The 27,566-nt window shown below is 38.7% G+C and overlaps 1 protein-coding gene across 1 annotated transcript in view; it reads right to left on the bottom strand.

The window, feature by feature from the left end:
• Nucleotides 1–27,142, bottom strand: part of arhgap24 (Rho GTPase activating protein 24) — a 73,389-nt gene extending 46,247 nt beyond the window's left edge. Inside the window, exons 1-3 of the mRNA XM_075456349.1 lie at nucleotides 26,701–27,142; nucleotides 16,790–17,002; nucleotides 1,461–1,548 (exon numbers count right to left, since the gene is read on the bottom strand). Of these exons, the coding sequence (XP_075312464.1) occupies nucleotides 1,461–1,548; nucleotides 16,790–16,987 (286 nt within the window). The 5' untranslated portion in view covers nucleotides 16,988–17,002; nucleotides 26,701–27,142. The remainder of the gene's footprint in view (nucleotides 1–1,460; nucleotides 1,549–16,789; nucleotides 17,003–26,700) is intronic.
• Between the last annotated feature and the right edge of the window lie 424 nt (nucleotides 27,143–27,566).

Raw genomic sequence — 27,566 nt, 5'->3', positions numbered from 1 at the left:
ATATCCTAAACTTCCCTTTTTGATTCTTGGACAGATGTTTTCACAGCTTTTTTTCTTTTGTGCAAAGCCGTTAAGTGTTTTCATTTCATTTGCACTTTTATCATGTTGTGGTGCAAGAGAAACCACACAGAAACTGACAAGGGAATTACCAAGAACACATACAATTATTTCTCAAGAAGCCTCTCACACCTGCATTGAAAGTAAATGGAATTTCAAAACACTATATTTTTTTTTGGTTCCACTGCTGATGAGTCAAAATGAGAATTGAGTTTAAATTAAACTGTTATATTGTTCCTTTTATACTCTGTAAACGGTAGAGATATTTTAATCAAAAGCTGACTGTCAGGTTCAAATACCTACAAATTCATAAAGAAGAGAGAGAGACGTTTAGGATTTTCAACTCATGAGGAGAGCTGATGAGGAGACAGCTTTTCACAGCTTCTTCCTGATCACTCTGAAGCTGCTCCAGGCCTCCTCAATTTTTATTCAGAAGTGGGTGTGTACAACAGCTCTCAAAAGAGAGGAAAGGGGGGGATCCAGTTTCAGGCCGCATTCCTAACAGTGGAATTTACGACCTTAACACAAATGAGCAAAGCACAACTTTGCTTAAAACTCTTAATCAATACAAAAGACAGAGTATATATGGGATAACTAACATAAATTGCATTTCAGAGTGAACACTGAAAAGTAGCAACCGGTCCATGAAATTACCTCTGCAGGGAGCATCTGATGTGGAAGCCGTTAGATAACTAGAAATACCATAAGCAACCAAGAACAAAAAACACCATTGAAAGCCAAACCTGAAACACACCAGGACTGTCAATTCTGGTCAGTTGCACAAATCTCAGCCTAAGCAGTCGTTAATTAACATTTTACTTACATATGTTAGAATAAACTTTTGTGCCTGTGTCACAGGGGAACTGGTCACAAATCACCTGAGAAGAGGTCATGGTACTTGTATTTTGGTCTCCTCTCTATAGACACTCATTTGGTTATACACTAGGGAAAAAGACTGATACCTATGCAGAAGGGTTGTTGCACATACCCTGTTTTTTTCTGTTGGGCTTTAGATGGACTCTGCGCTCTGCCACCGGCAGCTGTATCTGTTTCCCCAGTTTGCACGAGTGTTTTAAACATCTGTTTGTCACACTTCAAGTATCTTGTTATCTTTTTAGTTACTGCCAGAAAATAAACCCACGATCAGACACTGCACACTCACAGTATGAGAGTCATGTTCTTTTGTAAAAACAGGAGGACTGTAGGTCTAATGGGTATCCTAGAGGAAAAAAAATTCATGCAAACCAACTGGAAACAAATCAATCATTGACAAAATTGCTCCTTTTTTCCCCCCAAAGGGATATTCTACCTCATATTTTTTCTTCTCCTGCCGCCCTGTGCACGTTGCTATCATCATTCTCCCCTCAGTAAAGACCACATTAATTAAGGTGCTTCACTCTTACCTGGAATGACCTCGAAAAGAAATTTCCCCCCTTCGTCGCCACTGGTTGGATGCTCTGCAACTTTGTTTCCAGGTAAATAAATGGCTCCCTGTGGAGAATAAAGAACAAAATTCGTCAGCTCTGCTCTGTCGTTTGAATGAAATTATTTAACGGTTGACTTTGATGTATGTACTCGGTTTAATGTTACAATAACGGCGAGCTCAAGATCCCACCGCAATCGTTTCATTTACACGTGTCCTCTGTAAAAGGTGAATGACAGGGTTCACAAAGATTGAACAGCTTATCCAGCCGTTCCAGTATTATAGCAGCACTCCTGAGCTCAGCAGCATTCAGTTCTCATATATCATGGAAAAGATGTGCTTAAAAACTGACATGTTTGCAAAGAGTTTTCACATTGTCATGATGTGTATAGGTCTCTAGGGATGCTTCTCGATGAGTAGGCTAGTTATAGATGTGGCAAGGTGGCAACATTATGGAGGATCTCATCTCTCCACCTCAGCTCTGTCCACAGTGATACATCACCTGTACCGCCCTCTGCTTTAAATAGAGTCCAACTCACAACAACCTCACAGTTAGTGACATGATCAAAGATGATACTGATAGTGCCAAACACTGGAAGGTCACCCTGTGTTTTCAAATATTTATCAGAGCGTTGGGATCCGATTGTTTGCGGTGTTGGAAAGTTTAAAAGTGTGAGTAGAAAATATTAATATTCTTTTTCTTTTTTTTTTACAATGGAGCTTTGATGTGGTTATTTACCTGCCAAAGACCTTGATAATTATCGGCACACAATTTTGGACCGTAAAAATATTTGACACATTGGTGTTATTTCTTTTTAAAGAATGTTATTAATTTTTTTCATCCTGGGTCCATGGCAGGCCTATTCAGCCGAATAAACTCTACAGGTGCAGAATTATTCATTCCTATTCTCGCACAATGTAATTGACTAAAACAGCAGGGCTTCTTAAAAACAGTTTATCTTATAAATAACCTTGAAATACTGCCCAAAATTTCACAGATTCCAGTCTTCCACAACCAAACTCAATTTCTCTACAGACAGTTCCAGTTACTTAGCAACAGTTTCCACTATTTAACAACAAACAATCAAAAACTTTTATCAGATGATCAAATATAAGCCCTGCATTTTCTTTCCTTAACTTTTAGTGAGAAACTGCACTAACTGTACTGTATCAGACACAGATGAAATTATATTGAAGTACTTGCATAGGTTTATCCTATCAGACTGATAAAATATTTCCATAAAGTTTAGTATTTGTGACTGATAACCTCCCTCCATTTAGCTATCAATACTTTGAATGTATTTCTAAAGAGTCAGGAGACTTTCAACTTTATTAACAACTCGTTACTCAGAGCAGCATCTGACAGTCATTAGACTGACCTCTATCTGCTAATGCAGGCAAGATGTACATGTGTGACAACTTCAGCACTGAGGACTTGTGCACATTAACAGGATCTGAGAGGGAGTCAGTTTCCCCTTTAATGAGCCATAACTGTGACAACCAGGAAGTGGAAACTCTACCTGAGGCCCCAAATGAAGTGCTTTAAAGGGGGCTATAAAGATGAGACAGGCATGCTCCGAAGTGGAGGAGTGAGAGAACTCATTTGATGTGGTTGTCACTGAGAGAATCTGCTTTGCTTCAGTATCTCCAGTTTAAAAGAGCCGTTTTTGATCTAGCAAGTCTTTTCATCATGCACATTGTATCGATTCCAGGGAAACAGGAGATGACATGAATGAATTATGTGCATGTGAGAAACCGACTTTACTAATGTGTGCCTTATTTATATCTTTCCGAAATAAGAAGAAAGGGCTCAGTGTAGTTTCTCTGTAATGCAGAACCGCAATGCAATGGATATTCCTCTCCTCTGTTTTAAGCCACAGCTACACTTTCCATATGTCCTCCCTGGTGGCCTGTTGTTTGCTGCAGACAAACCCAACCACAGGCTGAGTAATATTTACACAGCAAAGAGTGGACCATCCTGGCCCAACCCAATGTGACAAAAAAACCCAACCTCTTTTCTAGTGGGTTTTTTTACATTCTCACAATGTCATTAAGGAGGATGAGGTAACTTTTGGAATGTGGGTAATGACACAAACCCATTTATATTTTACTCTCAAACAAGCAAACTACACACACATACGGGAGACACAAAAGGATCAGAGAAATCTGTTGCAGGAAAAGCAGCAGCAGGAGGCTCAGCCTTTTAAGCAGTATCCCAGCCCATCCGGGGGCTGTGCCCAAAATTATGCTCCACATTCAAGCAAATGTGGTGTTTTTTTCACACTGCCAGCAAATACTGGAATACTGATTCTGTTAGTTCAATTTCATATTCACAATTTTGTCTGACCAGCCAACACACACTGCAGCCATTAAATCCACATGTGACCCTTCTGGTGAAAAACACAACATCTACCCTCCGTGTTTGAGCCACATTTCTTTGGGTGATATTGGCAGTTGTAGAGTACATGACCTCACTGTGCCTTAAGTATTTAATGTCAGATGAGCTTGACCAATTAAATGAGAAGCTTTTTAACAGCTTAGCAAATAAAATGTCAATGTCCTCGTGTTGTTCCCAGTTTTTTTTAAACATCTGTCTTTATCATGATGATTAAATATGTCTCAAGAAAAAAAAAAACGCGTGTGAAATTCTGCAGTTTTGTCAAAACTCTTTGCCTGATGTCATCGACATTCTCACAACTTGCCCTTTGTTGTTGTGAAGCACCAGCTACAGCAGAACTTCACGCAGGGAGTGAACGCTTATGAGAGGTTCAGGAGTATTTACTGTTTTAAGCTTGACAAATGAGGAGGCAGGAGGAGTGGTAGATGATATAGTCACCTTCTATGTTATCATTAACACAACCTTCATAACATCAACACTAACTCTGCACATTAAAAAATGCCGCAGAAAAGTATACAGTATGATATTACCCCAAAGAGCCCTGACCAAGCTTGAACTGATAATGATTAACCATACAAAGTCATACCTGGTCCAATATGTCTTTGACTTTACCATAATCTATCAGACATGCCGCACAAATTAAGCCACTTGCAAATCAAAATGATCTGTTTACACATAAAGACGAGCATTTGCTGCCGGATCCAAATAATTACCTAAGATATCCACCCTCCTTTTAACTCTATTATGATCTCCAACATCTACGGAAGGGACAATCTGTGATTTTATCTAGTATAAAAGCATCTGCTAAATGCATAAACATTTACAATCAAGGGATAAATAATTAATTTGAATATATGTATGTCTGGGAGAGAAAAATAGCCTCAGGCCAGTAAAAATAACATTAACTTGTAGGTTTAAGTTGAGAAATAACCTCGCTGTAGTCAATCATGATCAGTTTTGATAAAAGAGAGTAGAAAAACAGGACATGCGTTCTTATATTAGAACGAAGGGGTATTTATTTCAATTACAAGGAGGTAAACTTGTCAACTTGTCAAACTTGCCAAAGTCAACTGACCACAAGCATCTGGTGTAAGTGCTCATCAAACGTTGGCTCATTGATTAGCTGTCTTTTTATCCAATAATTACCGTTCTCCTGCTTCACTGACCTTTCAGACACATGACCCAAACTCAGCAGGGGACCTGCAGGTGTTACTTTGATCTGAACTATAGTGTGATAGTCTGTGTGTTTATTCTTTCGCTGTCTAGGTCTTTGTTTGTGCCTCTTGAAGCAATATGACTTATTTGTGCAAATGGATGCTCAACTGTTTTTAATAATCCCTAATATCACAAGATTGTTATTCCATTGTTTCTTTTAAATCCATCTAAATCCACTAAAACTCTACTGTGAAATACTCCGTAAATCTAAAACAGCGTATACATAGGTTTCAGTAAAATAATAATATTCCAGTCAACTGTAAATATATTACAACAAAGCCTACATAGAGCAAAATTTATTTACTGCCAAATTAAATCTGGGTGAATAATGTGAATTGTTAGATGAGATAAATTCATAATAGATGGTACATCATGGTAATTAAATCACTGGGGGTGAAAAATGAATCACCAAATAAGACTTGGACCATTTAACAACCTACGTGTGGTGTTTACTAGAAACAGGCAGATACCCATGCTAATGTTGTAAAACTTAAAGTTTCCCCAGCTGGAAATGTGCGCCACATATTTGATGCCATCATCTTAAATAATGGTTCAATGGTGCATTGAAGGACATGATCAATCATAGTCAAATTTTGATCAAGAAAGACTTCTGGGACAGAGTTGTGGGAGCAGATATTGAGGACCAGCATGGTCTGGAGTATGTCTCTTTTATACACAATCCATCAAAAACCACAAGATGCCAAAGACAAAATTCAGAGCGAAGACTCATCTGATTTCTGAGCAAGCAGCTGGAGGACACACTGCGCTGTCATCCTCTTGTAGGATTATAGCTGTCAGTACTGTTGCTGTTGCCTTATTCAGAGACCTTTTATCTGCATCCATTGAGAACTCTAGTTGAATACAAACTTCTATGCACCATCTCCTGTCAAAAGCAGAGTTGTATTTTGGATTAGCTGAGAAAAAGGTTTTCTTCTAGCACAGGTTTTGAGTTTTTTAAATGTGGTAACAGTAGGAAAGACTGAAATAGTGCTCAAACAACCTCAGAACCAAAGCAATTATTGCAACATTGTATAAAACAAAATAATGCAGTTTAAAGGGCACAAATTTATCATGATATGTGAAAAGAAAACCAGTTTAATAGGTACGGTGTTTGTATCAGAAAATGGACAGAATAGGGAAACAAGTGAGAGTTCTTTCTGCAGCGCAGAATGTTCTTCAATGTCTTTACTTAACCTCATTAAATGTGTAATGTCTTAATGTACCCTTATTAAAGTTGGAGTGCCCCTTCGACTTTGTGTAATTTATGTTCTAAGGCCTAAAGAGTCACATTGTGGGGACACGCTGCTGATTAAACTCAAAACTGATGGGGAATTTCTCTTGAGTTGTGGTGTAATCTGTATCAGGATGACGCTGTGGAGGTGTGAGCATGAAACAAAGGTACACAGTAAGTAATACTGCGGGAGTTTAATTGATGTGTTTCCCGTGAAATCATTTTTCAGACTTTTCAGATGAACTCTCAGTTGCAGTGTTTCGAGACATTTAAATCTAGAACACAGTTGCAGGAAACATTTGCTTTCCAAAACGGGCAAACATATCGGTAGGAGGCATACTCCTGCTCATCACTTTTCCAGGGAAATTAGTTGGCAGCTAAAGGGCAAACTGAACTTACAAGGGTAAACTAGGACCAACTATAGAGTAAAAAGAAGGATAGTAGAGAACATTATTTTGCACTGACTATGAAATGTGATTGTGTGATCTGCTACCAATATTCGAGCATTAAATAACAAATCAGATTAAAAGTTATCCCTGGATACTTTGGAGTTTCTAAATTCTTCCACAGAAATACGTAGTCCACAGTCCACAGTCCACACACTGTCATGTTGTTGTTCTATTCAGCCTAAAGATAACATGCTACTGACAAAAAAAATCTTTATAAGAAGTGCATGGGAAGTGTTAAAATGATAAATTGATGGTTGTAACAAATCACATGAATGAAACTGACTGAAACAAGGTCACTGGTTTGAATGACTGAAGTCTGCACTACACGCTGCTCTCACATATAGAGGTAATGTCTATCATCTCATAAAGAAAGTAAGAAACTAGATGATAGACATAAACCTGAAATGTTCACTCACAAATAAATATGGTAACAGAGGTCCCTAGAAATATAGATGAAATATTTCCAAACATGAACCTGCTGAACAATGTGCCTACAGAACTTCCTCTGGGAAGACTGAATGCCTTCAGGGAACTTCGAAGATACCCTGTCATAAACCAATCATGGTACAGGGAAATATCAGTGGATAGTTGTTAGTTTATGGCTGTTCAGAGAACTAAGATATATGGCTTTAATAAAAACGTATTTTCCAGCCTGTCAGAAATAAAAACACAATTTACAGTGTTCATTTCATGTGATGTTTTGTATGAGTACAAATTCTATGATACTATCATATCTTTGTCCGTACCCAGTTTATGGACGATTTAGATTAAAACACTTAATACTGGGATGAGCTGACAGATTTGTAACGGTACCTTGCCAGACAGTAAGACCACATTTTAAGTGGAAACATATTTGCTACAGTTGATTACATAGTTCAGAAATAAAGCAAAGAGTATCTTATGTTTTCCATTTCTATTTTCATTGCGTGTGTGTTTTCAATATACGATGTCTGCCTTTGGGCATGAGTGTAACTGATCTATTATTGTCATAATCCACACTGATGCGATTAGATTATACTAATTAGGTTGTCTCTGAAGTGGAAGTTACTGAAACTTGATTCAGGATTAATGCCAAACCCCAGGCATGGTTTGGATTTACATTCGCATTTTCACGAAACAGGACTGAATGTATTGAGCTTTAGGAAAAAATAGATGATTTAACTACTGTAGTATACAAAAAAGAAAGGAATTTGCACAAATGAAGAATACAAAGTGGAAGATCCCTTATATTTCTGTATTCAATGGGTAGAATATATCACAGAGCAATCGAGTGCTGATAGTTGATACTGAAGAAGCTAACTGTCCTGTTATTTAGATTCTCACAGCTTTACAACATTAACATTAGCAATCAGAGTTCCAATAAACTCGTTTTCAAACATTATGCATGCAGGAGACGTCTGATGTGTATTCCTGAAGCCACCTTCTGCTCTCAGATCTCCTTCATGTGGCCCCTAGAGGACATACTGGAGGGGATTATATGTGATACATTGATACTGCTGATACTTACTTTTGTCAAAAAACACATCACTTCTGGCTCAGACTGGGGACTGAGTGTGACCTTCATACAAAATAAGTGTGGTTAGCGGCAGCTTATAATGTCTGTGTCAGCTTGTCCACATTCAAGCTGTTCTCACTCAAAACTCATCGCATCACATCCTTTTTCAAAGCTCAGGATACCCCTATAGCATCATTCTTTGACATGTAGAGTATTTCAAAGCTGGTGCTCTGTCACAAAAAAATGTAAGAGAATCTTTCAGCAAAGAAACGGTGTATTATATCGCTAAGCTGCTAAGCTTTTGTTGTTTAAACATAACCGAGGGCTTTTCTCAGCTGAAGTTAAGCAAGTTATAGAAAGCAAAACTAAAGAGCAAAAGGAGGAGAGTCACAGACGACAATGTTTGATACTCATAAATCATGGTTACCATCAGGTGACGCTACCCTACACAAAACAGCTGCTTACCAAAACATTCTCATCTCACAATTTTTAGCCTTGATTGCGAAACTGCTTTGAATTTGATATGTGTAAAGACCTTTCTATTACACAATCTCTGGTGAGACTGGGCAGCACCTGACATGATACAGCTCCATAGTTCCCTGTTCATTGAAATATGACATAAAAGGGGCAGCCAGTGCTTTAAAAAAACAACACCAAGGATTTGTGAACATAGGGCTGGTTATATGACATATAGGGAAGGAGAATGGTTTGCCCCAGTGGATGTTACTCTTTCATATTTCTTGCAAATTACCACTTGGATGTTAATTACATGATTTGTATTGATTTGTTTAGTACTTGCCAATATTATGCAGAAACCCTCTCTGTTCTCCCTTTACGGTGAACCAGAAATAACAAGTTTATCTCCCAAATTTGAAGGGGATATCTGGCTCTTTGTCTGCTAAATGTAAATCTACATTCAACAGTATTTGTGGTAAGATGGTGATTGTAATGTAAGCTGGCTTTTGTGGCGAGAAAATGACAGAAGGCAGAGGTCTTTGCGTGTAGTAAGTGTTTGTGGCCACGAAGTATGTACATAAACCAAAATATGACAGTTAACTTGATCAACTATACATAACTGAAATAAGAATAGGGAAAAAAATCCTACATTTTGTCCTTTTCATCCTGTAAGTAAGGTAAGTTATAGAATAAAGTTAAATGATTAATTAACAAACAAAAGCAGTTTTAACCAATGATCAAAACTAAACTCATCAGTGTTGGTCTGTATCTTGATTTAAATAGATGTGTATGTATATGAGCTCTCTTGATGATGATTTAAATCCAAGTAGTCACTGATGTGTTTTTCACACATGAGTTGATTATAACTGCCAGAATCAAATTTGGTAGAACTAAAAGCATTGACCAAAACCTGTTGTATGTTCAGTCTGTAAATACTGCGTATACAATATGCAGCAAGTCTCATATACCTCCTGGCTTAGCTGCATACTCTTGCCTTGCTGCAACACCACCACACCTAAAATACACAGCAGTACCCTGTTTCCACATCAGGTAATGGGCCATAGAATACTTACAAAACAAAACTTGCACAGACCTGTTCCAGGTGACTTTTTCACCCAGCAATCCAGAGCCTAATAAACATGTTGTCACTGTACTAGAATTAAAAAAAAATTGTAATTATACTTTGCATGTGTTCTAGGAATACTGATAGCCAGATGAGTCCTCTGGTGGTGCTAAAATTCTTGTCATGCTTTACTATGTATTTAGCCCACTACAGAAAATGCTTCTGCCTAAATGTTATTGCCCAATCAAAGTAATAGTTCCAGGAAAAAGGAAGGATTCAGTTTCTGGCATCAGATGGCAGCTAGTAAAGTATATCTACTATGGGAATTTGATATAAATCTTGTGTGTGACATTCGGACAATGTCAGGTGTGCTTTTGATGATGCATACAAGGGTATTTGGATATTGTTTGACTTTCTTGTTCACGTTGCTCAGACGTTCCAGATCAGACTATGTATCAATGTGATATCGCTCACTGAAACCTTAAATCCTTAAGGATATTTTCATCCCTCTGTGATGGAACTATGAAGTAATTTAACTGTTGTCTGTGTTTGCCAATGTCACAAGTGACTACAGCCTCTTTTCTGCCAAACTGCCTTAAGAAGACAGTCTTGCACAATGAATAATTACAAAAATGCAATGACATTTTATGTGCTCCAGATAAATGCCAAGGTCAGTTAGTTTCCATTTTAAGTAGGGAAAACTTTCAGGGCATAACTGTGCTGCGGAATTTTTAAATTGATAAAAAATTTGATTTTCATGGTCTGGCTTAAAATGTAGCTCCTTCATGCTATGAAAATCTATTTATCTACTCATGAGATTAATTGTGGATGGAATCATAATTTCCTAATTCATTTTCCAAATTAAACTTTAATATATCTTATTCTTTAATCCACTAAGTTTTTGCAGTGTATTCATTCACAATTCCCTCATTTATTCATAATGTTACTTCTCCTTCTTCACTTGCATACAGATCTAATGCTGAGTGGTTTAAATTACAATAACCCTATCATTTCGCTGCATGAGAACTGTCTTTGTTTATGGCTCAGTCAGATGAAATCTGAGTCTATGTGTGTATTTATCTCAGATTGTGAGGGAGTGCATGCATGCTTCTGCATGCATACATCTCCGTGGGCGAGTGAGGGCAGGCAGATGGCATGTTGACACTAAGCCCACACGTGCTATACCCAACGCATGCTTTTCAGTGACCCTTCACCTCCATCTGACTCCCATTCTTCAGATTCCACAAGTTGCTCTGAGAGGTTTGGCCCATCTGTAAAAGGACACAACATGGTCGCCTTCCTTGGCAACAACGATACACTTTTTCAAACAACGTCAACAAGTATCAGAGTTCATCTGAGGAGTCGTGCTTGAAAACAATGCCATGTCTCACATGTCTACCTTATAGTACAGAATATAATGTGGAATAACAGTACTTTGGCGAGGTTTGTGTTTCCACAGGCAACAGAGAGGGGCAGATGTTCTTCCTCCCAGTGAGGATGAGGCAATTAGGCTAACGTGACAGGGAGCAAATGGAGACTTCACAGCATGAGAGAGAGTTAATTTAGCTGATCTAGATATGGCCTCATACCTCTGTATTATGAAGTTTGTTGCTAGGTATGGGGTGATGTCAAGTCACCACACAAAGACTAAAGAGATGTGTCTTATTGCATTTGTTTGTCGTAGTGTTTTTTTGTTCACATCTTGAACGTTGATATTAGTGGCTAGAAACTGTTTTAGACAGTGATATTGCCCCTTTGTTCCACTTGTTCTTCCTCTAGTGCTGCAGAAAACCCCAGACTAGTTATTTCAAACCTTGTGTTGCATCGTAGGTCATGGAGATTTCAGGACTTTGAACCCTCTCCTGTCCCTGACCTAGTTTTACTGAAATTTCCGCATCCTCCGGAAAAAAGTAGCAGTTTCAGGTAATTATTATGTCCTCAGTTAAGAAGTAGGGCAGGGATGGAAAATTGCAAAACACAGGGAGGTAAATATTACTCAGGTGGCTAGTTGTAAGTACATTATTGAATATTTCATTCTATAGATAAAAATAAAGAACAAGATCTTTTAGGAAAACAAACTCCTTTCTTTCCTTTTCTGTAAACTTCAGTGAAGAGCTGCTCCACTATGTTTGCTTCAGGATGGTCACAACACCAATAGCAGAAGCTAAACAGTTGGTGTCCCTTATTTAAGGCCACCCTCCATTTTAAACACTGCTTAATAACCGGAGGTCCCTAGAAATAGCAGTGAAGAATAGCTCCTCTCCCTTCCTGGCCAGTGGCCCACCTTCAGGTCTGGAGCCATAACCTTCAGAGACTTCTGCTACTTATGTGGCTGCTGAGCTCATTTTGCTGGGAAATCATCCAGACAAAGAAGTGTGGGTAGATGAGCAGAATAAAGATTTCAATTGTGCACAAGCGTTCAAGTTTCCCCTGGAAAAGAAGGATATTGTTTGAGTGGAATAGATATCAGAGAGGCATTTGGTCCTTTGTGTAATTTCATAGGAAAAGAACAGAGCTTCTGGTGTGAAATAACTGTCTGCAAATAAAAAAATGTGAGACTCCGTGATAACTATGATCTGAGGAGTAAAAAAAACAGGAAATAACTGCTGAAAAATGATGCAAAATGTGAGATTTCAATAAGATATGAAAAGCTACAGATGGTACTATTCACAGGGATTAATTATCTTGTAATCTGTTCCAATACACCCACCCTTAATTCCAAGTGAGTTAGCTGCAAGTCTCCTGCAGCTTGAGTGAGAAGCATCGTGCTATTGACTGTTTCATTACAAATCAAACAAGTGCTAAAATATTTTTTTGTTTAGGTGTTGTGGTGTTGTTTGAAGAATAAATGATGCATCAGTGTCTTACCTCAGTAGACAGCAAGCAGAGCACTCTCAGTTAGGACAGAGAGGTAGGGGGGAAAATAAAGGAGCCAAGCTAGCAGCTACCCAAAAATGTGGACAGGGAGAAGGGCAAAGTCACTATAAATCTAAAACAACTTAAACTTCATAGACATACAGCAGTTCGAACAAATGCTACATTGTGGATTTTTACACAGCTTCACTAAACCAAACTTCTGTTTATATTGGCACCACATTTTTACAACCAAACTGCACTGATAGTGTGCAGTTAGTGTACAGTTCATCACTGACTGGTGCTCACGAGTGATATCTAGAAAATATGGTGGCAAAGAAAACATACAACTAGTGCTAAGTATACGATAATACAGCATATTTTCAGACTGCTCCTGGAGATTGATGGATCAGGAACAAAAGACTTCAATGAAATAAAGCAGGAATTTAATGAAAGAACCAAGATCAAATCAAAACTTCTGGTCATCATAATCATCTGGCTGAACAAAGGAATCCTGGCAGAATATATGCTGAGGGAAACTAATGACAAACAAACAACAGGTGGAACGGCAATCAACAAAGAAAGACAATATGTGGCAGTTCAGTAGTCAAACTAACTAAAGAAACCAGGGAAGATATCCATCCACATGGCTCTCTTGCTCAAGTCTCACGCAATGAGCGTGAGACACACGCATTTCAACAAGTTCACACGCTCACACGCCACACATGCCATTTCTCACGCTGAGAAATGATCAACTTCGTCGCACAGAAATTCTAATGGCCGATACTATAAACGAGTCAATGGCAGGTTACTGTGCGCTCGTACAGCTCAGAACTATAGCTCTGGTACAGCTGTCTTGATTTAGCAACCCATCGGCAAATCACAAAATAGAATTTCTCAGCCAATCAGAAAACAGAATTTCTTGTTGCCGGGTGTGAAATAGCTTTTAGCTGCAAGCACGCGTCCCATGAATGCACAGCGGACATAGCCTATTATGCTCTGAATGCGTGCAGAAGTTGTAGACGAGCTGGAGGTGGAAGAGAACCGTCAGCATCTTCAGCAGGTCATATCTTCATTTATTTGAATCTTTTATTAGTTACTATAGTTTTCCTACTCTTTGTAAAAGACCAATACCTGCCGATTAAAGTGTTCGTTGGAGTAGTAGACCTAAATATTCAGCACACACCCTTTGACATGAGCAACTTAATGAAAAATATGTAGGAGTGTAATTAGGCTTCCGTGGTTAATTTTTTTCAAAGGTGACTGGTATAAACAGATTCCCAATAAGGCTATCTACAATTGCCAAACTGGTATTAGTTCTGCCACACTGAAATGCTGATGCAGAGAGGGTTTTTTCCATGGTGGGGCTCAAGAAAACCAAGACCAGGAACACTTTGTTTCTGAATGGAACTCTGTCATCCATCATGACTGTGAAAATGGCTGACATTGAGCCACAGTGCTTTAAATGGGAGCCCCCAATATCAGTCATCAAGCATCAAAATCTGCCACAAACACTTACAACAACACTCATAAACAAACACACACAGAGAGGAACTGCTCAAGGGGCCCATTTGGGGTTATGTTTGTTTTTCTTAATTTAATTTGTCTGTTTTTTTTGTTTGTTAAGACTGCATACCTAAAACAATTTATTTTAAAATATAGCAGAATTTAGTGTAAAAGTGAAGATTTGTGATTTTGGTATAAATAAAACAATATCTTTGTTCTTTAAGTAGCTAGTTTATGGCGATGGGATACTGCAAGGGACCCCCCCCAAAAAAACCCCGAAAGAAACCCCCCCACGCACATGGCCCGGCCCCTGCCCCGCCCGAATCTCACTCCAAGCAAACTTGAAAACTTGAGAGCCCTGTCCATCCATTATCTAAACCTGCTTAATCCAATTTAGAGTCACATTGCGACTAAAGCCTACCAAGAATAACTACCTCTGCTAAATTAAACAGGAAGTAAAGTAAATCAGTAATAACCAGTTATATATATGTATATAAATATATATATATATATACAAATGCATATACATGCATATACACACAAACTGAAAGATCCTGACAGTGCAAATTCATCCCTTAACAATTCTAAAACCAAAACAATTTACTTATCCATCTCCACATTTCTGCAAATTCTTTTTTTTTTTCCATGGTTTATTTTGAAACTTTTCTTATTATATCCAGAAGGTGCAATTGAAATTCAATACAATCTGGTACAATGGTAAAAACATGAAATATCTTAAACAATGCTATAAACAATACCAACAACCCCCCCCCCCAGCCACCCACCCATCTGAGCTTAGGCTGTGCTAACAAAAAAAAAAAAAAGGTAAACTAAGACTGACAACATCATACAAAAAACAAACAAACAACAAACAAACAACAACAACAACAAAAAGTAATAATCAACAGTGAAACTGTTCTAAGAGACCACCGATTGGAAAAAGGGGGGGGGGGGGGGGATGGTCTTAAGTCAACAGTAGAAATGGAAGACATAAGGGCAGGTAAATTACAGGGCATCTGGCAGCGGCATGTCTAAGGATTCAACATGGGTAAGAAAGGGCTCCCAGACTTTATAGAATTTGGACACAGCTCCTCTCTTCAACTGTCTAATCTTTTCGAGTTTTGAAAAGAATAGGACGTCTTTTATCCAAAGGGAGTGTGAGGGAGGATGTTTAGCTTTCCAGTAAATCAAAATTAACCTCCTAGCTATAAGAAACAGAAAAGCAGCAAAGTCTAATTTGGATGAAGATATCTTGATAGTGTCAGGGAGGACTCCAAACAAGGCTGGTATGGAGCATGGCTCTAATTCTAGTTGCAGCACATCTGAGACAGTAGAGAATATAGAACACATTTCTGCAAATTCTGCTTCGTCATGGGAACCTGGTGTCTCTCTGGTTGCTTCTTTGTTCAGTCATCAGTACAGCTGCTCAGTAAGAACGGCTGCCCGGTAACAGTAACGTTAGAGATGGCCTTACTATCTGAATTACTCATTCTCTCCCTTCAGGATAGCTGCATGTGTTGGCTTCAATGAACACAAGCTTGCAGCTATTTACTTTTGTTTAGAGTCCAACAGTCAAAACAGTCTGACTCATCTGAATCTAAGTTAGATATATGTATTTTTTAATCTAACTTGGCTGAACAGTAAGATGCATCTGTAGTTGTTCATGGTGGCCGTGACACAGGCAGATAGACAAAACTCAAGCAAGAAAAGCAAACTTTTCAACAACACTGCAACACATAAGCAGTATCTAGAAACACTCAAATAGGGTGATTAAACACTATAAAATACAGCACAATCTGCAAATATATCAAAGTAAAGTTGGCATTAGTTGCAAATCTTAATAACTTTCTCAATATCGCAGCTTTTCCTTGCATGGGTACAGTTGGGACAAAGTGACCCTAGTGTTTATGAACTCATCACGGACATGATTATAGGTATTATTAATTCTAACTTTTGTTGCAAACAAGTAAAGGAAACATCACAGGGGTTGTAATGTGTTACGTGTATCTCTAGCTTTTGAACAGTTTTGCAAAAGGACAGAAAGTCTACCAGTTGTACTTGAGCTACTCCCTACTTACTGTATGTTTTTTCATTTTTCTGATTGTCTGGAAATAGCAGTTTGAGGTTTGGGTGTGTTTGCTGGTTTACTCTTTTTATTCGCACCACTTATCTTGTAGCGTTAAATAATGCAGACTCTATAATGCTGACATCTTGTGTTAGCATTTCCAAAATGAGGTATCACAAATTTAATCAAAGATAGCTTCCAACAGCGATAAGGTTTGAATGATTTTGTATCAATGTCACGCTCATTTCATCACTCATCACTTGGACAAAGAGTTGTGTGCCAATATATGATTATCAAGGATACCTGAGTTTGTCTGTATGCATTAACTGCACTTAATGATTTACATTTTTCAACTTCAGCACATAGTTCTGATCATTGATCAACTGGTCAGTTTATACAAATAATTTTAAGTTGAAATAATTCATGTGAGTTTTTCAGCTCAGAAAAGACTTGGTTTTCATCAATGAGTCTTAAAGTTCTGTGAGAAGATGCATCCAAAACTCAGTAATCAGTCACTGTGTGATGCCACCGTTTGAAAATGAGTTGGGATTAATCTTTCAGTACACATTCAGCCTTACCAGGGCTTTGGTCTCCTCCTCATCTTTGTAGTAGTACAGCTGATCCCCTCTTAGTACAAACCAGCGACTGTGCCAAGTCTTGACAAAACCTCCTTGCTTCCTGAGCCACCCACACCTGATGACATTTGGCCTCTGAACCTCAGGGATAGGCTGGCCGCTACGCTGAGGGCTGCTGTGCGACACACACTGCTCGTCCATTGCAGCGACTCCAATCTGCAACCAAACAAAACAATTTTAATCTTTTTGATTTACAGAAGTTGCAAACTCCACACAGATTTAATAGATTTCAACTAACAGAGAACAAAGAGGAGACATCTAAACTCAGAGAAATGTAAGCAAGAAGTAGTTTCTTTTGAGACAATTGTTCAATTTATTTCACAGCTACAATCTCCAAAACTACTGAATGTCATTTGATGTAAGTAGCCAAGAGGTAAATCCTATTTTTGTCAGTTTTTGGATTCGGATTAACCTTTTTTACAGGCTTATTTAGAAAGTTTGCATTAAGAGGCAGTTTCAGGCTTTAAGATTGGGCCAAATAGTGCGATCAGACAAAGGCAGAAGTGGAAATGTGGGAGGAGGAATTCATAAGCCGGATAAGAAGTTTAAATCCTTTTTATCTTTTTTCCTGTGTTACCCACCTACGTACTGTGTGTTGGCCTGTCTGGCTTTTGATGTTTTCTCTGTTAGATGTTGTCTCTCTGTCTTATCAATCCCTCAAATGTTTGAAGCTTTTAAATGGTATCTTCTCAGGTAGACAAAATTTGGTCTGTAGTCTGCACTGTGTGGTTAGACCTTCAATGTTAGATTTGAACAACTATATCAGTTTAAGAAAATATGCTCCCACTTTGTCTTGCTTAAAAGCACTTCAGAGCATAAGACACTGTTACTGTGTATTGTATTATTGTATCAGTGAGATCTGTAGGTACCCCATTATCATCATTTTTTCTATGGTTGTCTGTATCTGAAACAGATTCTGTTGGACTGGCACAAAACAGTGTAAGTTTGAGTTGTTACTGTTGTGGGATGTGTCTAACCATGGTAACCAAGGAAGTGGAGGACAGGAATATATTAGAAAGGAAAAGTGTTCCATCTAACATACGGTTATTGTTGTTTTTTTTACCCAAACTATGATGTTTAAACTTACCCGTGGTTTAGGTTCCTAAATGTAAACCAAATCAAACATCGACTGAAAACAAAAAATAAAGTAGAACTCTCGGTTCCTGCGGACATCTCTGCATCCTGCACATCTTGTTTCCATATAAACCTTTGCAGAACCTCTGCACCACTCAGTGACATGTGCTTAGACTGCTGCTGTCAGCTTTAAGCATTGCCATGTTGTCAGTGGCTCTCATTGTGCTTGGCTTGGTGGAAGTCCAACCAGCCCACGGGTCCAGATGAGGACCAGATGCAGCTCAGCAGTGTTCCAGGCAGCCATGGAGCAAGTGCAGCAGGGCTGCTGAGGTGTATTCAAAAACCTTCACCAGTTCTTTGCACACAGTCCATGTGAGCATGATGTGAGTACATGTTCATGCACAAACACGTTCACTCCTCTGCATTCCTTTAAGAAATATCTGTTTTTGACAACACCGAGGAGGGTTCACCTACTTATTATCATTCATTCAGCTCAGCTTCATTCTCTCTCAATTTCAATGCAAGATAAGTGTGAGAACAAAGCAGGGGGTTTTCTTCTTTCGGCAGCGAGATAAGTTCATAGAAGGATAGGTTCTTTATTGCCAGGAATCATTTCTACTTTATTGCCAGATCTGATTATCCCTGCATGCATTTGGCCCTGCTATACAAATGAACTAATGAATAGATAAACACACACATAACATAATTCAGTTGATAATGGGTGATTAACACACTGCTCGACAACGTCGTGCTTTCTGTATAGGGTATAGTTAAAAGCACTGCTGGGACTGGCCTGTGCCACACTATGAATTAAAACAGTAAATTACTCCAGACTCTCAGTGTGAATAGCCCGGTGGTGGCAAAAGTAGAAACATAATTCAAAATCGTCAATGCGCTGTGGTTTCATCCAGAGGAAATAAAATACTAAACAAGGAGTGCAGGCAAAGTCCTGACCAAACTATAAATTATTAGACGAATGGAATACATCAAGGGCATTACATTTTGGCCCATACAGCATCAAGATGATATATTATGACCTTCAGGTTCAGTTGATCATTTTAACTGTGTTTCCACTGAAAAAACAATTAGTGTTTTAAATCAAACCTGATAGAATTTAATAGTAATTAAGTTATAACATCAGCACTGACGATAAAGATTAAAATAAAGCACAATGTGTGATTAAACATAATTGAAAAATGCAGCTTTTTCATCAGGTTAAAAACAAAACTTTCATATCTGCAAAACTAATGATATTCCCATCAGCCTCAGGTGGACTGTATTTGGTGTCAGATTATAATTAGAGGATGTAGAGTAAAACAGCTATAATGTTTATCTTATTCAATTTTGACATGATAAACTAACTTGGTGAATATAGCAAGTGTAAGCATATTCATATTCATATGGGCTCCAAGCAGTGTTGTGGCCCCCCACCACAGCACTGTCCCTCAGAGCCACTGCTGTAACTCTCTGTCATTGGAATATATTTGTAGATTTAAGCATGAATGTAATGTTATTTCTTATGTCTTGCATTGTTAATTGGCTGAAATGTATTCCAAACTTATGTGAAATGAATGAAATACCAATGATATCATGATAAGACATGAATTAAGCAACAAAAAAAAAAGAGAGAAGAATCATTTTATTTGTACTGATGGGGACAAATTGTTGCATTTCTGTTGGAGATGTCTTCAAGGGTTCTGTAATGGACTGGCGACCTGTCAAGGGTGTACCTTGCCTGCTTACCTAGTTTGATGGCAGCTGGGATAGACCCCAATCCCCCACACAGCCCTGAATTAAGCTGGTATATAAAATAAATAGTTGAGAGATAGTTGGTTTCTTTTATGCCTGCACCAAATCTGTGGATATTTCTAATTGTATGGGATTCATCACTCAGTAAGTCAAAAAAATTATAAAGTGCAATAGACATTACAAGAGTGTCTATTTTAAGGCAATCCAAGATGTTTCCTATATGTACAAAGACATTTTAAATGCCTGCACCTAACCAAGTGGTTTAGGAGACCAAACCTAACAATCAGTCAGGCTTTCTTCAGTTTCTTCCTACTGCAAATTGGTACCTAGTTCATGCAATTTGATTTATTTTTTAAATGTTTGCACAGACATCATGCTGTCATTTTACCTGAATGAAAAACAAATAGTTGCTTAAATGAATATACTTTAGTGTGTCGAAAAAAAAAAGGCTGGATGGCTGACCTATTTTCTAAACCTACATTTTATATGCAGCCATTCCTCTTTGCAAACACACCCGCAGTGAGTCTCTCTGAAGGTTCCAGGTGTGCGTCTGAGTACATTTATAAAGCAACTGCAAAAGCACATCACCACCTGACTGTTGTGTCCACTCAGCACACTGAAAAAAGCATCTCGGAGGTATATCCTATGAGTCCTATGAGCATATACGGGTAGATATGTGTGTAACCTATTTGTGTCAGTCCTTTTCTCCCTTGAGCCACGGTCTCCAAAATAAGCATTGGAGCTAGATATGTTGTATTAAAGATTTTTTAAAGGTCCTACTTTACAATGCATTCATGCCTGTGCAGTATGATAAGAATAATTGACTCCAAATTAAGGAAGATTTGCTTTTTATATACCATTAAGTGAAAGTTGGAGAGTCGGATTTTCATCCTAAAGATTGGTCATGACATCAAGAGTAATTTCTGCCAGAATGAATTTGGGGGCATGATGTGATGCTTTTAATTTCCAAACCAACGATCAGTGGTCCAAGCTACCATCTGCTCATGTCTAGACTGTATTCAAATCTTAAATTATATCTCAATTGTCAAGGAACATTGAAAACAGCTCAAGTTTTAGCCTATACCCGGATGTTCTCACCACTTGGCTGTGAACTTTGACCTTTCTGAGAAGCCAGTGGGAAGAGACACTCTGACCTTCACTATAAACAACAGCAGCTCAGTATACAGAACAGACAGACACACACGTAAACACTGCACACCCGGAAAGACAACACAAAGATAGCTACAAACCAGCCCTCTGAGGTTTTGTGGCATGTGATTTCTCGGCAGGGTGTAACATATCTGTGGTTCTATGGCAGTTACAAAAAAATGGATGAATTCAAACTGCTCTAGTACTGGCACAAGACAAGAATGGATGGATTGACTCTAAGTGTTTTTACCCCACTTATGTGAGGGGTACAAATATTTTCAAATCCCCATTACCGTTTGCTTCTATTTGAGCGCAGGAGTATTAAAAGCAAATCTTTGTCTCACAGCCAGTCCGTCTCAGGCTCAGGGACGTCTCGTTGTTGCTTTAAAAATAAGCATCTGTCAGTGCGATCATAAAAACTGCTATTTAATGACTCCTATCCAATGAAAGACAGTTGCTCTTTGGTGTGACTTGAAATGATCATTATTGTGCTTTTGAAACAGGGATAGCAATTTCCACACTTCTCTTAAAGGTGTAAAGGCATTATATGCAGCATATAATGTCATATGCACTGTATATTGGCTACATTCTGGATATCATTGTACCCCCAAGACATTTGAAATGAGGAGATCTGGACATTGAACAGGTTAGACAGTTGGATAAGACTGAAATATCTTGGAAAAGTTATACCACAGACCATCTTGTCTATGCAGGAATAATGTCCCAGCATCACAAGGTTTCTAGTTTTTCTCCAAATGATAAAGTACTGTAGACAAAAGCTCTCAAAAAGCCCAAACTGCTGTTTGACACACCTTTGTTGTAATTTAAACACTTCGAGAAGAGATTGAGGACCCTCTCTACAGTGTAGCTCATCTTATACAGAGTGTTGCCTAATTTTCCAAATCTTCTGGTCTTAGCAGGAAATTTCTGTGACCACAGGAAGTAACCGGTCAAAACAGCAACAGGAGGCACTGCTGGGAGAAAATGGAATTGGTGGTTATAAAGCGCAGAATGAAATGATGGGATGACGAGGAAAATACAGTACATTTGCTGCCAACTGTTTGCTTCTGTGTTGTACATACGCACAGGGCATTTCCCCAGACAAACTTTCTCACAGGTCAACTGTGTTTGTAACACTACATACTTCAAAAACTGGTGAAACTGGCATGCAAAAATCTTAAGATGAATTAGCAGGATATACCATTGCACTTGTGATATATGCTAGGATTAAAAATTGTCCATCAAAAATGCAAAAAATGTTACATGATTGAGCCATTATTTTTGGGAGGTTATCAACAAATTGTTGGGCCACAATATTTCACTTTTTGATGTATATTTCCACTGGGTGAAAATGTCAGAATCCAGGCAGTTGAATTCCACATCCATGGCCTAAAATGAAAAATTAATTGTACTCTGGATGAGTCTTTGTAACTTCTGATTCTTGTCAATCTACTGTCAGAAGCAATCCCCTACAGTGATAGAAAGGGTCTGCACTCTACAGATCACAGCACCGTTACAGTGACCAGAAGTCTCATGGTAGACATAAATTCTTTATTCATGTCTTGCACACGTGACAGATGCTGCCACTAGTATCTGTGTATCGTGGTTATAGTGGTTTCCAATTATCACCATGCTGACCTTTGCTCTGAATGTGGAAGGATCAAAGAGGCATAACTCAGGAAAGTTACAAAAGAGCATAAAAATAATGCCACAATTTAAATTCATTGATTCTGATACAATACCTACTCACCCACCTACTAACTTATTAGCAACTTGGCATTTTTGACTGTTGATTTAATCCACCTGGCACCAACGGACCCTGTCTGTGTTTCTATAGCAACATAACTGCATGTCCACTTTTTTACATAGGTGGTTAAAACAGAACAAAGTATTACAAAATATGCAGAGGAAACATGAACTACACATTGTCAGTCAGTGCTGTCAAGTCTTTGAATATCCCTAAATTAACCCCCACCCCCCCTTTGAGTGGGCACAGTACAGGGCCTCCATGACCCACATGTGTTAAAGACAAATATAACCCTCGCCTGCCAAAGCTGCAGTCTGTTTCTGTTAGACTCCTGCCATAAAGACACAGAGGTGAATGCAGGGCATACTGCCTGCTGTGCTGTTGCTGTGCTAATCAATGGTGAGGATGTGAGAGAGGAAAGGGCTTCTGAGCAGTCACAGATGGAAGAACTTGCACATATGAACCAAATGTGATCCATTGCTCCATCCAACACACACATTCGTCAGAACCAACATAATTTAATGCAGGATGGGGTTAGTGGGAGGTCAGGATTGAACTGAGAGGCTATCCTTCATTATGGGGGGTTAGCACGTTGCTCATGATCAGTCACTACCCACACAGTTCATTGTGAGTCAAAGAGAAATATGGATGGATTCAAACACATGGAAATGAAAGGGCGTGAGGTGAGGTGAGGTGTGCAATATCGTAAACTCAGATTCATGGAGATAAAGTCCCCAATAATCTCCCTGGTGACTCACTGTCTAGTTTGTCTACACACTGATTTAGCTGCCACACGCACCCCCCTTCATATTTTACAATAACACGCTCATTTATCCACCACTAGCATTGCCCCTCCTTTCTCATTTTCTATCATACCATGTGTCACAGGATATCTGGGAACTGAGCAGCAGCCCCGTCGAAAGATGAGGGTGAAGACTTCACACAGACCACTGACTCATCGTACATGTGCTTGACACATTGTTACAACTGAACAAATGATACCGTTGATGTGGCTATCTTTTGTAATGTGAAACCTGGTGCACGCAGGAGGATATTTCCCCTACAAAATAAGAAACTGTGGATGATTGTGTTGAAGGTGAGAGGGAAAACTGAAATTGCAAGTGATCATAGTCATTTTTTCCTGGAAAGTGAAACCTTAGGTGACATTTCAATCTTCATAAATATCATGCAAACTGTTGTGCCTAGCAACAAAATATATGTGGTGAATTATCATTTTTTTAGTATGGAATAAAGTCTGTCTGACTGACTCAATCCTAAAAAAAACTCATTTCTGTTTATTTAAATAGCATAGCTGAACGTAGTATACATCACTTAGTATTTGGAGATCTATAAATATGCAGATTACTCCTGTTTCTGCTTGACTTGTTGTCCAGTTTTATAACAATAGTAATCTGACAGGTTTTCATTGGCTTGAGTAAGTAATGTTCAATTCCCTTGTCTCTCCTGTCCTCTTTTCTCATCCATTTTGTCTTTTTTTCTTGATGTGTAGCCTCTCTGCAAGGTTATCTGTGTGTACTTGAATAGTTCTGAGCTCTATGTGAGCATCATTGCCTTTGCTGCCCTTTCTGCTTACTGTTTTCCCTCGTGACTCTGCAAACTGGGTAACTCCATTCCGTGCCTTGTATCAGCACTGGTGGATTACTTTTTCCCTTTAATACTCAAAATCGTGACTCTGTAGCTGCTTCTTTTGTCTCCTAGCTCCTGTGCACATCCTAAAACACCCAGGGTTGCTGAGGAAAAACATGCACCAAGTGGAGTCAAGCAGTGCAGAGAAGAGCTACATAGTCACCAGAGAGACACATGTAAAAAAGAGAGAGCAGAAAGAGATCAACAACACAGTAGTGGCAGTAGACACTCACTCTGAGCTAAGCCAGTTATTGTGTTATTAACGTTTTTCTTTTTAATGTGATTTCTATTTGACTCTTTTTATTTATTTTATTTTGTTTTCTTAATGCATTGTTCCTTGTCCCAAGGTTACTAATCTGACAATTGCAGCAGTAGATGATATTCCCTATGAGATTTGAGACTCTTAGGCAAGTTCAGAAAGTTTTCCTTTTTCTTATAGCAACACATTAGGATTTAATGATTTAATAATACCCTTTGTTTAGTGTCCTATAGGGTCCAAAAGCATTAAAATCAAGTCAGGTCATCTAGCTAGGTTAAGCATGTTTTAATTTAAGTAAACTAAGCATAAAAATGTTTTTAGAATTTAGACTAGTTTTTTATTTTTACTTTTATGCTTTTATCAAGAACTTAAGCCTAATGTATTAAAATATGACACAATTAACATCAAATCAAAGTAACTTTACAGATTATAAGCAATATGATAGTCACTCTTGTGACCTATCCTGTTTGTACTATAAAAACGTGGGGCTTTCAACAGGCCTTATTGTTTTTGACTCTTTGCTGATTTGCGCTTGTCTTGGTAGATTTATTTGGTCATCATTGAAATGAGCCAACTGTGCCTGCATTCACAGATCAGTACAAAAATGATCACCCACAGAAATGGCCTCTCTCATTAGTACTTTTGCTTCTCCTTACACTAATTTGCCCAGTTTAGTAAATCTGGACCTATTCACCTTAATTAGTGAGATTTTGGGCCTCTGGTAGGCTGATTTTTCCTGCTCTGACAATGCAATTCCACCTCTTCTGTGGTCTTTGGGCCTAAGTAAGCTGACCAGCTAATGGCTATTGCCTACAATTTAGATAAAGAATGCAATCAGTCCTCTCATCTCACATATTCACATGTACACATTTATCAGAAATCATATGTGTATTTCTTAAAATGGCAAACTTTCTTTCATTGAAGTATTTTTGGAACTAATTTTAACCCAAGTTTTGCTGCAGTTTCAGTCCATTTCCTGCTGCCTCTCTCAATAAACAGATATCACAGAGTTAGACCTGGGAATAGTCGAGAGCAGCAGCTGACACGGGGAACCTGATCCCTGGGCTTTCCAGCACAGCTTGTGCACTGCAGACATTCCTGGCACACAAGGCTCATCATCCCTCCTTTTACCTCAGTTTATGCACTGTTTGCTTTTACATCTTCCTTTTCCATTTACACGCCAGGCAGGTGACACAAACGGCGGAAGCGTCGTTTTTGTCCTCCGTGCCATTTAATCAACATTCCATCTTGTCCAGTCCTGCTCATCTCTTTCTCAGCTCCCTATTTTTGGCTCCTTTTTTATAGTTATGATGAGATCAGTTCCAATCAGCAACATCCAGACACATGCAGCCCACCACCATATTAATCCAGAGATAATTGTGTTTTATTACGTTTGACCAGCTAACAACCAAACAGGTGGTCAGTGTTAGAATACATTTACAACAATATTGCCCCTCTTGATGTACTTTACTGTAGTTATAAAGAAAATCCTTGAAAATGGTCTGATGGTTTAAGGCTCTGAGAGCCACAAGTGCTGTGAGTTTAGAGTATGTAAATAAAAATGGAGAAATTTTAAGTTTAGCTGCATTTCTACCAATAATTACTTATATTGGTCAAAATATGCTCTCACAGGCTAACAATGTGATTGATATATTTAGGATAAAGATGATTTCTTTCAACTGCAGGTCATGTACATCTGCTTCAATGCTGCTATGACACTCCCTGCGATACTCCATATGATACTATTGAATGAGCTGTGTCACTGATGTAACACATTGATAATATATTACAACAATGAACCCTCAACTGATTGATCAGATCCATTAGACAGCGGGTGATACTGGAAGATAATTTGAAAGATTCAGCCAACAAGAGCAGTGATTTATTTAGTTCTTCATGAGCAAACTGAATGCACTTGCTCACCTTCTATGCCTGGTATTGTTTACACATAATCAAAGTAAACCAAATTACACACATTTACACATAGTAGCTTCTTCAATACTGCTACAAAATGTAACATTACTACTGCAATTTTATATAAAGCTGAACTTTAGGGATACCTGCTTGGAAAATAAATCACATAACTTAAAGTGTCACTCAACCCTACTTCTGGATTTCATATTACAGCACAAAGGGTCAGGAGATGTATGAATGTTGCTGTGGAACGATGGTGATGTCATAAAAGCATCAACATCCATACAAAACAACCTCAGAGAGCAGTAGACTCACCTTTCAAACAAACAGCCTTATTGAATCCCTCAGCTTTGATGTGTGTCGATGCACAACAAGTGACTCCAATCCAGTGACAGATAATTAATCAACAGCAGAAATCCTAGGCTGACACAAGCTCTAGTTGGAGTCCCGCTCAGCTGGCGCTGCTGCTGTTGCTCCCCTCCCACACTCTGTGTGTGCAGAATGGCTTGAGAGCAGAGGCTCAGACGCTCTGCTAGAAACTTTTCCCTTGACTGCTCACACCATCTGCATGCTGAGAAAGTATCCACTGTGGACAGGATGACTGCCGCGGTCAGCGCAGACACACATGGGGCACCATTACAGCTGGAGTCCGCTCAGACACATGCACACCCACGTGCACTCTCACACACTCACTTGCTGCAGTCTGTGCAGTTCTAACTCCTCCAATCATCCTGACCGGTGAGACGCTCACACTCAGTCTTACAACAGAGTGTGTGTGTATAGTGGTTACACAAAGAAGGAGGAGGAGGAGGAGAAGGGAGGAGAGGGAGGGGGGGAAAGTGTACAAGTATGTTTGAGGAAGTCTCAAGATGAGGACTCTGACTGAGCCATACTCCGGCAGTGCAGCTGACTCTGTCCTTTCTAAGATTACATCAAAGACAAACAAGTAGCAGCTTTTAAGACTTCCACATGGTGCTCCACTCGTTCAAAATATCAACTTCCATATCATTTTCCTATTGCACACGATGAGGAATGAAAATCTAAATTTTTCCATTCATTATCAGTGACTACATTACATTACATTACAGTCATTTTTCAGACTAAAACATCACACAGAAGGCTACTGCTGTAAGGTCTCCTCAAGATGACATAAACAAATGGTTCCATGAATTCAGCTCAAC

Source organism: Odontesthes bonariensis, chromosome 22, assembly GCF_027942865.1.
Source record: "Odontesthes bonariensis isolate fOdoBon6 chromosome 22, fOdoBon6.hap1, whole genome shotgun sequence".
Taxonomy (NCBI): Eukaryota; Metazoa; Chordata; class Actinopteri; order Atheriniformes; family Atherinopsidae; genus Odontesthes; species Odontesthes bonariensis.
The sequence above is the reverse complement of the archived record's forward strand: the minus strand, read 5'-3'. Positions and strand labels throughout refer to the sequence as shown.